Source organism: Onychostruthus taczanowskii, unplaced genomic scaffold (genome assembly GCF_017590055.1).
Source record: "Onychostruthus taczanowskii isolate IOZ18803 unplaced genomic scaffold, ASM1759005v1 scaffold32, whole genome shotgun sequence".
In the NCBI taxonomy this organism is placed as follows: domain Eukaryota; kingdom Metazoa; phylum Chordata; class Aves; order Passeriformes; family Passeridae; genus Onychostruthus; species Onychostruthus taczanowskii.
In genome coordinates, this window is record NW_024500572.1 from 8623940 (window position 1) to 8634628 (window position 10689).

A 10689-nucleotide genomic window follows, 5' to 3' on the forward strand; every position below is an offset into this window, starting at 1 on the left:
GCCCGCAGGCTGCGTTCGTTCATTGCTGAAAGGCGTCCAGCGGGCGCTGTGGCTGCGGGGCCGGAGGGCTCCGCTCCCCTGTCCCTGTCCCTGTCCCTGCAGACGCCGGCTGCCACCGCAGCCGCTCCGTGGGCCTGAACAGCGCAGCTCCAGAGCTCCGCGCCGGCTCCAGCAGGGCCGTGCTGGCTCGGCTGGGGGCGAAGGGGCGCGGCCCTTGCCCGCTGCTGCTCTCGGGGCACCCGCCTCTCCGCAGCCGCATGCCGGGAGCGCTTGGAGGGGCTCGGTCCGACCTGGAACCCCGTGGGGCTCCGCTGCTGCTGGGAGATCCCGTGCAGATACAACCTGCCCTGGCCTCCTGAGCCTTGCCTGGGGACAGGACAGCTCCTGTAGGAGCAGCGTGGATTGTCCGAAGCACAGCCGCGGCTCTGGGGCTCCCCGCCCTGACCCGGGGACACATGTCCAGCGGCAGCTGTCTGTGCTGGCCCTGTGCTGTGGCAGGGCATTGCTGGGCAGCCTCCTGCTGTACGGCTCTGGAGCTCCCCGCCCTGACCCGGGGACACGCGTGTCCAGCGGCAGCTGTCTGTGCTGGCCCTGTGCTGTGGCAGGGCATTGCTGGGCAGCCTCCTGCTGTAAGCTCTCGGCGGCTCACAGGGCGTTGTTCTGAGCGAGTGATGAGCAGCTGTGCTCGCACGGCGTGTCCGGGGCGCTCAGCCCCAGGCGGGTGTCAGACCCGCGCCGGGTGCTGCGGGGACCCGCGGGTGCCAGGCCCGGGGGGAGATGTCGCTGACCCCGCGGCGGCGGGAGCGTGGCATGAATGAAGGGGCTGTGCAGCGGCACAGTGTGGCCAGAGCGCATCTGCCGGCCACAGTGCCTCCTTTGTGCCTGCCCGGAGCCGGCCCTGCTGCGCTCCCTGCCCCGCTCCCGGCTTTCCTCCTGGGCTAGCACCAGCTTATTATGGGGATCAAAGATCAAAGTATTTACTGCCTGTGAACTTTGCCTCTCTGGATGCCCGCCTGTCTTCGTGCACCCATCCCTGTGTGATGTGAACCGCACTCTGGAGGCTCAGGTCTTGGTCTCATCACTGCCCCTGCCTGCCCGGGTCCCCGGCCAGGCACCCAGTGTCAGTGAAGGATTTACCCCCAGGAGCTGCTGGCACCTCTGCTGTGTGCTGGCACAGGGCTTGCTGATGGTGCACGTGGTGGGGGTTCCCACTGGGATGGCACCATGCCCACGACCAATCGATGGTTGCAGCTTAAGTAACTATTTTTATCTTTCGGTGGTATTTTTCCCCTTATCATGGCTCTTGCCCTTGGTGCTGTGACTACACATGTCTGCAGGGACCTCACCACCTCCTGGCTCGGTGGCAGCAGGCTGATGGACGTTGTGTTGCCCTACGAGGAGGACACAAAACTGCAGGATCAGCTGTGAGCTCACCACCACCACCACCAGCACATCAGCAAGGCCGTCAGTTTCAAGGCTTCATCTGGTTCCTGTAGAAACTGGAGGTTGCTCATTCCTGGTACGAGGTCAGCAAGGCCGTCAGTTTCAAGGCTTTATCTGGTTCCTGTAGAAACTGGAGGTTGCTCATTCCTGGTACGAGTGCCAGCAGCCAGCCATGCTCCCTGGGAAGCAGTGCAGTGGGGATGGGTGGGAGCAGGGTATGGCACAGTGCTGCGGTGCCACCACTGCCTTTCCACATGCCTTGTAGATCCCACTGCTTCCTCACTCTGCTCCCGCTTCTTGTGGGGCTGTGCTGGGCCCCACACCCTGCTCTTGTCCCTCTTGCTAAAAATCACCACTAGAGAAGCCTGAAAACCTAAAAGAGTGTCCATGGGGCAATGAGTCTCATCTTCTGACCCCAGGAGTCTTGGACTTCTCCCCCACTCCTGGCAATATGGGCTGTTCTCCTGTGGGTGTGTAGGAAGAGGGATCACTTGGTGGGCTCATGTTTCCAAGGGAGATCTGGATACCATGAGTGCCGGAGCAGCTCCCCTCTTTCCCAGCAACAATCGGCAGCAGAGCTGGTGCGACCCTCTGCCGCACCTGCCCGCCCCTTGCGGCTCTCTCCGGAAGGATGAGCGCAGCCCTCGGCAGACTACCTCATCCCTGGAGCAGAGGCCAAGTGTCAGCCACGGCACAGATCCAGCCCAGCCCAGGGGACACCTGTGCTGCCGCCCTCCTCTGCGTCCTGCACCGGGGCCCAAACTTGGCTCAGGGCTGGTGCTGCCTGGGGGGAAGAAGATGTCCCAAAGAATCCCTGCTGAGGATGAGCCCGTTGTGGCATTGGCAGCCAAGCAGCTCTGCTGAGCCCGAGCCCATCCCTGGCCAAGCCGGCAGCAGGGGCTGCTTCCCGCTGGCCGGGCGCTGCTGCCGGGTTTGTTCATCCTGGCAGTGACTCGCCAGTGCTCCCGGCCAGGGCCAAGTGCCGGCGAGGGGAGCTGCAGGCTGGGCCCCTTGGCCTCCTTTCCTCTGCTGCATGAGGATGGCATGGATATTTAAGGAGAATGTGATAACACCATGCACCTGTGTTCTCACCCTCTTCCCACCTACCTACCTACCTGCTGAGATCCTGGCTCCTGTGGGACCTGCCTGGACAGGTGCAGTGGGATGGCATATGCTCACTCAGCGCTGAGGAGATGAGCAGCTGCCTCCAGCAGCACGGGATGCCTGCACTGCGCTGCAGTGCTGCTCGGATGGGTGCGCAAGGCTTGTGCCCCAGAACTGCCCCTGCACTGCCAGCCAGTGCCCCATGGCTGCAGGAGCGTGAGCCCCTGCAGCCTTGTGCCTGCTGGAAAGGAAAGGGCTGAATCCTGCCCCAGCACTGTGCAGCTCCTTGGTGACTGCAGGGACTGTGGGTTCCCTATAGCGTGGCTGTCAAGGCCGCCTGGGCCCCGAGGATGGGGCTTCCAGGAGGTGCTCACTGGGCTTTGTCCAGAGAGGGGCCTGTGCTGGCAGGCAAGGGTTGGGTTTGGTCTGTGGGTCCCCATGGCACTGCCTGCCCCTCATCAGGTGGGAACCACCATGCTCAGACATCGAAGATGCAGGACCCACTGCTGGCTGGGGTGTTCCCAAAGCTGGGGGGAGGGTCTGTCCCACAGCCTGTGTCTGCAAGGGATGGGGAGGGGATGGGCCAAAGCTCCTGTCCCCAGCCCGTTCTGCCTCCTGGCAGGCCCCTGAAGTCCATCTGTAGTCCCACACACTGTGCGGGGGCGGGCTGTGGCACAGCGGGGATGCTGCCGACCTCCAGCTTTGGGGATGGGGAGCGGAACGGTACCGGGCGGGGAGCGCCGCACCCGTGGGCTCCGCCAGCCCCCGCTCCCCGCCTGTCCCTGTCACCGCGGGCTGGCCGGGGGCCGGGCTCTCCCCGCTCCCTCCTAGCAGCCGAGGAGTTAAAAACTCAGCCCGGGTGATGAATATGTAAGAGCAGAGCCCAGGCTGGAGCCGAGCATCTCCCGGGCTGCGGGCGCTGCCAGCGCTGCCGCCCGCCCCAGCCCAGCGCCGGGCGCACTGCGGAGGGACGGGACGGGACGGGGAGGTGCGGGGGTCCCCCCGCTGCCCCGCGTCGCCATGGGCCCCACCGGGCTCGGCATAACTTTCCTGACACTGCCCCTCGTCGTGCGAGCGGCCGCGGAAGGTGAGCTGCGCCCGGGGCCGGGGGTCCCGCGGGTGGAGAGGGTGGGGAGCGGGCTTGGGGGGCTTGGGGGGCGCCGCTTTTTCCATTCCCTTCACACGTGTCGAGGGGTGATGCGGGCTGAGGGGCTGGCAACAGGGACTGGGGGACCGAGTCTGTCCCAGGAGCCCTCTCCTGCCCTCCCACCAGCCCCTCCCCTGAGTGCTGCCGGCCTCGGGGGTCTCGAGTGGTGGGGCCAGGGCCCCCTTGGCACAGTGGGGTCTTGGGCTTCAGCCCATCCACCCCACAGACCTGCACCGCCGGGAAGCACCGGTGAGGACAAAACCTCGGAGCGAACGGACGCTGCCGTCCCGGGCCGGGCCTGGGCGCTCACCTGCACCGGGCCAGGCTGGGGCGCCGGCGGGACCTTGGCTCCTGCCGGAGGATGCTCGAGGGCTGGTGTGTGCAGGTCTGAGGATTTCCCGGGAGCTCTGCTCGCCCCTGGACCCCTAGATCCCTGCTCTGGGAACCGTCAGAGTCCCGCCTGCGCTGTCCCACTCGCAGTTCTCCTCTGGGGCTGGTGTCTCCTGTAGCACTGTAGTCAGACTGGGGATGCGGTGCCGCAGGCTGGGGCCTTGAGCAGCACAGGTGGAGGCCGGCAGGGCTGCCTTTGTCCTGCTGCTCCGAGCGGCTGTGGCTGGCACGAGAGCGTGGCTCGGCTCTCCTGCAGCCGGCCCGCTGGCATGGCCCTCGGCCATCAGCGGGGACCCTCCCGTGGGCTGTTTGTGCCTCCTGCCCGGAGCAGAACGGGGAGCTGAGGAGGGAAGGGGTGCACTGCCCAGCTCCCTCTGCAGAGCCGAATGCCCCGGGTGGATGTGCAGCCAGCAGAGCAGGAGCGGGGCGCCAGCTTTCTCGGCATCGCCTCGGTGTCCCTGCACCTGCTGCGCCAGCTCTTAGCATGGAGCCCGTGGTGCCCAGAGCCACCCGAGCGCTGGCGGGAGCTCGGCAGCTCTGGCTGAGGTGGCCCTGAGTGACGGGGCCGACCAGCATCCATCCCCACAGCGTGGGCTCGGGCCTGCCCACCGCCCGCCTGCTGCCGCTGCCAGCCCGCCCGCGGGGACACCGGGCATGGGGGGACACCGGGAATGGGGGGACACCGGGCACGGGGGGGACACCGGGAATGGGGGGGACACCGGGAATGGGGGGACACCGGGCACGGGGGGACACCGGGCACGGGGGGACACCGGGAATGCGGGGGACACCAGGCACGGGGGGACACCAGGCGTGGCTGAGGCTGCTCCCCCCGGCTCCCACTCGCCCGCGGCTGCCCAGGGCCGCTGCTGTTGGGTGAGCCTTGGTTCCCCAGGATGGAAAAGGGGGGATGGCCCCACGAGAGCTGGGGAAGGAGCACAGTGAGCAGGGAGGTTTGGCTGCCTTGGAGCAGCGATACTGAGGGAGGTTTCCCTGTGAAGTGTGTGGGGGAGGCAGGGAGGGTGTGAAAACACTAGCGCCAAAAATAACCGTGATGAACACAAGTGTTGGCGGGACCCCGGGCTGCACTGGGGGATGTCCTCATTGTCAGGGGGTTGGGCATGGCCGTAGGTGGGTTTGGGAAAGGGTGCCTGTCTCCATCACCTGCCCTGAGCTCTCCTTTCTCCCGCAGGGCAGTGGTGTTACGACTCACAGGACCCTCGATGCGGTGAGTGGTGCCAAGTGTGGGTGTGTTGGGGCTGTGCAGGGCTCAGGCCCTCGTGTCTCCCCACAGCTGAGAGCACCCTGGGCAGCATCAGCAAGGCCCAGTGGGGAGAGTGGCATGGAAAAGGGTAAATTCCCCCATGGGAATGGTTAGAGGAGCTTCACTTTTGGGTGTGTTGCTGTAGAGACTTGACAAACACCTGAGCCCCTTCGAGCAACTCAACCCCACCCCTCACTTCAGCCAGCTCCAGGTGCTCCTGGTGCAGCACCAGCTTTCCTCCTTCCACCTGAAACAAATTAAGTCCAGGTTTTAAAATACTCTATTAGAAACCCCGTGCAGTGTAGGCAGCAAGGGGGCCTGGGGGCCCACGGGCCTGGCTGAGGAGGGACAGCTCCCTCTGAGCAGGCAGCAGCCCGGCCTGGATGGGGAGGGAAGTGTGGCTGGGGGCGCCTTGTCTCAAAACACACAAATACGAATTACAAATAGCTTGTAAAAGGTTAATTAAAGATCATCAAGCATTTAATCAGCTGTTACGGCCCAACTGTTTTATAGCTCTTGGGTTTACATGCCCTGTGGCTTGTTAGCCTGGATTGCTGGGCTCCGCTCATCCCTGTCGGAGCCAGGCTCGGTCTTACCCGGTTTATTGTGGCTGGGCTGGCAGGAGGGCAGGGTTTGGCAGGGCAGAGGGGCCGGTGGGAAGCGGCTGGAGCAACGTGGAGCCGGCTGTGTGCCTGCAGCCGAGCCATGTGGAATGCCCCTCCACTTATGGAAGGCACCTGGTAATCTGTGGGGCTACCCAGTTACAGCGTGCCAGGAACCTGCTGGGATGGTGGCATGGCCAGGCTGCAGCTCCCAGGGCTTCCAGGCAAAAAGTTGCCTGAAGATAATGAGAGGAGAACATAGAGGCTAATGGCTGAGCCCAGGGGGGCAGGAGGTGGGATACAGCCCACAAGTGTCTGTGGTTTTGTCTGCCCAAGAGGAAGGTAAACGTCAGAGCTAGCCATGGGGCACTGCTGGGGGAACAGTTCCCCAAAACCTGGCTGTAGGCAAAGCCATGATGTGTGTGTGAGAAGAGCCTGTTGGGATGTGCTGAGCTCCTCTGGGAATGGAAATGCCTCAGGAGGACAGGGCTGGAAACACTGAGGAAGCCCCTCTTCCCACTGGGACTGAGTCTAGAGACTGGCAGTGCCCAGGGCTGACACCTCTATCCTGGGCTGCACCAGGAGGAGGAGTGGGATGCCGTGGCAGTCACACTGGGGCAGTGAACAGCAGGGTGGCTGGCTGGCTACATCCTACAGCTGTGGGCTGCCACAAGGGTTACAAGAAGAGATGATGCTGGGGCAATGGGGACAAGCCACATACATGGGTTGGTTGTGTGGTCTGGCTGTGGTGGCAGCCATGGGGACCCTGCTCACAGCCCCCAGCAGCACTGTGGGTTTGCAGTGGGTGCAGCTGGCTGCCAGCACTGCTGTGTCCTCACCCAGCTCCTGCCATGGTGACCCCCCACCCCAGGAGCTGCTGATGGTCACTCTGGAACCTGTGTAGGATTTGGCCCAGGATGAGTTGTGTGGCCAGGTTGCATTGTCACCTGTCACAGCTGGACAGAACCAGTGTGAGTAGGTTGAACTTGCTAAAACCCGGCAAGGGGCAGGGAGAAAAGCCTGCCCTTCACCAGCATCAATGTGGCCGCTGCTGCCAGGCTAAATATAGCCCCTGGCCCCTCGAGGAAATCCTGCTGAATTATGGATGAGGCTGCAATAAGCCCCTGCTCATCAATAGGAAGGAAACTTAGCCGGGCAGGAGAGCAGTTCCCATGGGATGCAAGAGAGCACGCCGGGCTGGCAGGGACTGCAGGGCTGGTTGGGGACACAGCCACCCGTGGCCTTGTGTCCCCCTCTGGGGGCAGCGGTGTTTTGGTGGCTGCCCGTGGTGCCCCTGCTCCTCCCCTGCAGGGCCCAGCCACTGGAAGGAGCTGAAAGCCACATGTGGTGGCGACAGGCAGTCCCCTGTGAACATCGACAGGCGCCGGCTGCAGCGGGATGGCGGCCTCGGGGACATCCTCTTCGAGGGTTACGACCAGGCTCCCCCTGGCAAGTGGAGGCTGACAAACAACGGGCACACAGGTGCGTGCTGAAGCTGGGCACCTTCCCCTGTCCCAGTTCCCCAGTCACCATCCTGACTGGGGCCTGGGTCTGGCCCACTCCTGGGTGCTGCTGTATCCCACGCAGATGGATGTTAGTGCTGGGATGGAGCCGGGGGAGAAGGAGCTGTGCCAGGGCTGTTGCCCACCTTGAGCCTCCCCTCACCCTGTCCTGCTGCCCTTGCAGTGATGCTGAGCCTGGCAAGCGAGTCGGCCTCTGAGCACATCACCATCAGTGGCGGGGGCCTCCCGGGCAGGTACCGCGCGCTGCAGCTCCACTTCCACTGGGGCAGCCCGGCTGGGAACGGCTCCGAGCACACCCTCGATGGGCGCCAGCTCCCCATGGAGGTACGTGACGAAAAGCCCCCAGCACGTTCTGGGTTGTCCAAGCACTTGGTGAGGTGGGAAGGGGAGATGCTGGGGTGGATCCTGGGGCATCCAAGGCTCTCGTGCAGCAGGTGACTGGGCTCTGCGACTCTGCAGTGGTGGTGCTGCTCAACAGTGCTCCTGCACAGGCACCTGGGTGGTGAAAAAGCAGCTGATGTAAGACTTGAGGTGTTTCTTTACCATGCCTGGGCCAGGCTGCTTCGTCCAAGGCACTCAGTGGGGTTTGGGGAGCTCTGTGCCCTGCTGGGACCACACACTGAGCTAGTGAATGCAAGTGAGAGCAAGCAGGAGCATGCTGTGCTAAGCACATTGGGATCCTTCTGGATGAAAGAGGCTCTGCACTTCTAAAATATTCATTATCTGCCAGAGGAAAGCAGAATTTATGTTCTGTGTCTGGCGAGCACCCCGGGACTGCTGGCCCCCTTTTGCACACCCTTCAAAGGATGCTTGATGCATTGGGGTGCTTTGATCCTCCAAGCACCCACCCCACAGAAGTGCCAGTAGGACCAGAAGGGCTTTACTGGGAGAGGTTGGCTCAGGGTCTGGCCATCCCAAGCTGGCTGGAAGGACCCACAGCAGAATGTTCTGCTGCCAGGGTGTTGGCTGGGGGCAGTTGTGAACGCCTGCCTCCTCTGTGCTTTCCTCAGATGCACATCGTCCACATGAATGCCAAGTACCAGACTCTGGCAGAGGCCAAGGGGCATCCCAATGGGCTGGCTGTCCTCGGCTTCTTCTTCCAGGTGGGTCTGCAGGGACCCCCTAGAAACGGTGCTGGTGGTGCAGCTGGGTGAGGGTTGTACGGGTGTCCTGAAGGAGTGGGAAGGGACAGGAAGGCTGGGTCAAGGCCACGAGAGGCTGGGGAGCCCACTGACTGCAAAAGAACCTGGCTGGGAACCCTCCCCACTGCTCTGCAACAGGGGAGGCTGGCTCTGCCTGTGGTTGCTTGGCAGGACAGGATGACCCAGCTCTGCCCTGCTCAGGCTCTGTCTGACTTCAACCACTTATTGTCCCCATACACAGGTCTCTGAAACCACTAACACCAACTACAACACCATCGTGGCAGGGCTGAGGAATGTCTCCCACGCTGGTGAGTCGCCAGCTTGCTTCATCAGGGCAGGGCAGGAAAGAGGAGACCTTGCTGTGGGAGGGCAGGGATGCACCCCAGTGGGCTGGGTGGGGGAACCTGCCTGTTGCTGGGTTCATCTGGGTTCATGGCCTGAGGGGAAATTGATGGGGGTGGCTGTGCTGTCCCCACCACATCCCTGGCAGGGGACAGGCTGAGTGCCCCTGTCTTGCCCTCCAGGGGACTCTGTGGATTTGGCCTCCACGTTCCGCCTGAGCACGCTGCTGCCGCGTGCCGCCCGGCTCTCGGGCTACTACCGCTACCAGGGCTCCCTGACCACCCCCGACTGCAGCGAGGCCGTCGTCTGGACTGTGTTCGAGGAGCCAGTGGAGATTGGCCGGGAGCAGGTACCGCATGTCCAGCCCCACTGCCAGCACCCGAAAGGCTGGATCCCCTGGGTGACCTCCCTCCTTGTCCTTCCTGACCCTTCAGCAAGAGCACAGGGAAAGTCATCTCCATAATAATGCTCCTGGCAGCTTGGCAATTAATTAATTTTATGAAGGTTAAGTAATGGAGATGTGGCCACCTGCCAGTGGGGAGAATTCCCATCCATACTGCAGTCCTGCCCAGCCTTGGCATTCAGAAACAGAAATGGGAGTGAATCCACTGAAGCTCAGTAGAGGCTCCAAGGAGATGGATGGATGCATGGAAGGAAGGAAGGAGTTCTCCTCTGCTGCTCAAGCACCTTAGTAGATTTATTTTCTTGAGGGAGTCATGGGTCAGCCACTCTCTAAGTGCTCACTGTCAGCACCAAAACATAATTAGCTCCTTTAAAACTCAAGACCTGATCCTTGTAAGGACCTGCCTCTGTGCTTACCCATGGGTCTGGCGTCAGCAGAGCAGTGGGGGTGCTGGGGGGACACTCACTGGTGTGGGGCCATGCCATGGGTCCTGTGCCATAGGCAGTGGGGCAGTCTGAGTGGGGCTGGCAGTGGGCAGGGCCTGGGGTCCCTGACAATGCAGCTGCCCACCCTCCCTCTCTCCCTGCACAGCTGAAGGCATTCGTCAGCACCCTGCACTTCCCACTCGAGGGATCCATGCTCCTAAAAATGATCAACAACTTCCGCCCGCCGCAGCCCCTCCGCAGCCGGAAGATCTTTGCCTCCCGGGGGGCCACAGCCAGCGGTGGCTCCCTGCACGGGGACCCCCCCCAGCTCCTCTCAGCCCTGCTCCTCCTGGCCCTGCTCAGCCTCTTCTCACCAGCCCCGTAGGGTCCGGCCCTGCTGCAGCGGAGACGGAGGCGATGCGTCTTGTTCATGGGAAATGGAAACAACAAAAAAAAAGCACGTTGAAACCTTGGCTGGGTGAAGATTTTGTGAACATGCATCTCTGCAGAGGTGAATCTCTGCAAGCCTGGAGCTGCCCTGGGATGTCCCTGTAGACGGGCAGTGGGAGCTGCTGCGAGGGGGATGTTGTAGTGACTGCAATAAAGCCAAGGTCCCATCAGTGGCTTGCTGCCTTTTTTGCTGGCTCTGTGTCCCTTCACCATCTGGGGCAGGTGCTCGGCATGGCACTGTGGGGTCAGTGGGGAGGGACTGGGGCTGGCGTCTGGGTGGCATTCAGGGATATCCCCTGCATGGCACAGGCAGGCAGGAAAGAGGCAAATCCCGGCCCTGGCTCGGGATGCCTACAGTCCCTGCCCTGCAGATGCTGCCCTGTCGCCCTCCCCAGGGCTGGGGCTGGCTGTTGGAGGGATGGAACACAGCACCTGCAGTGCCCTTGTGCAGGACACA

The 10689-nt window shown here is 62.9% G+C and overlaps 1 protein-coding gene across 1 annotated transcript; it reads left to right on the forward strand.

The window, feature by feature from the left end:
* The first annotated feature begins 3567 nt into the window (after positions 1–3567).
* Positions 3568–10167, forward strand: LOC121338927 (carbonic anhydrase 15-like). Its single transcript, XM_041410293.1, has 8 exons — positions 3568–3634; positions 5274–5309; positions 7259–7429; positions 7634–7794; positions 8481–8573; positions 8854–8920; positions 9137–9303; positions 9949–10167. Exons 1-8 carry the CDS (start codon positions 3568–3570, stop codon positions 10165–10167), a joined length of 981 nt encoding a protein of 326 aa, XP_041266227.1.
* The last annotated feature ends 522 nt before the right edge of the window (positions 10168–10689 follow it).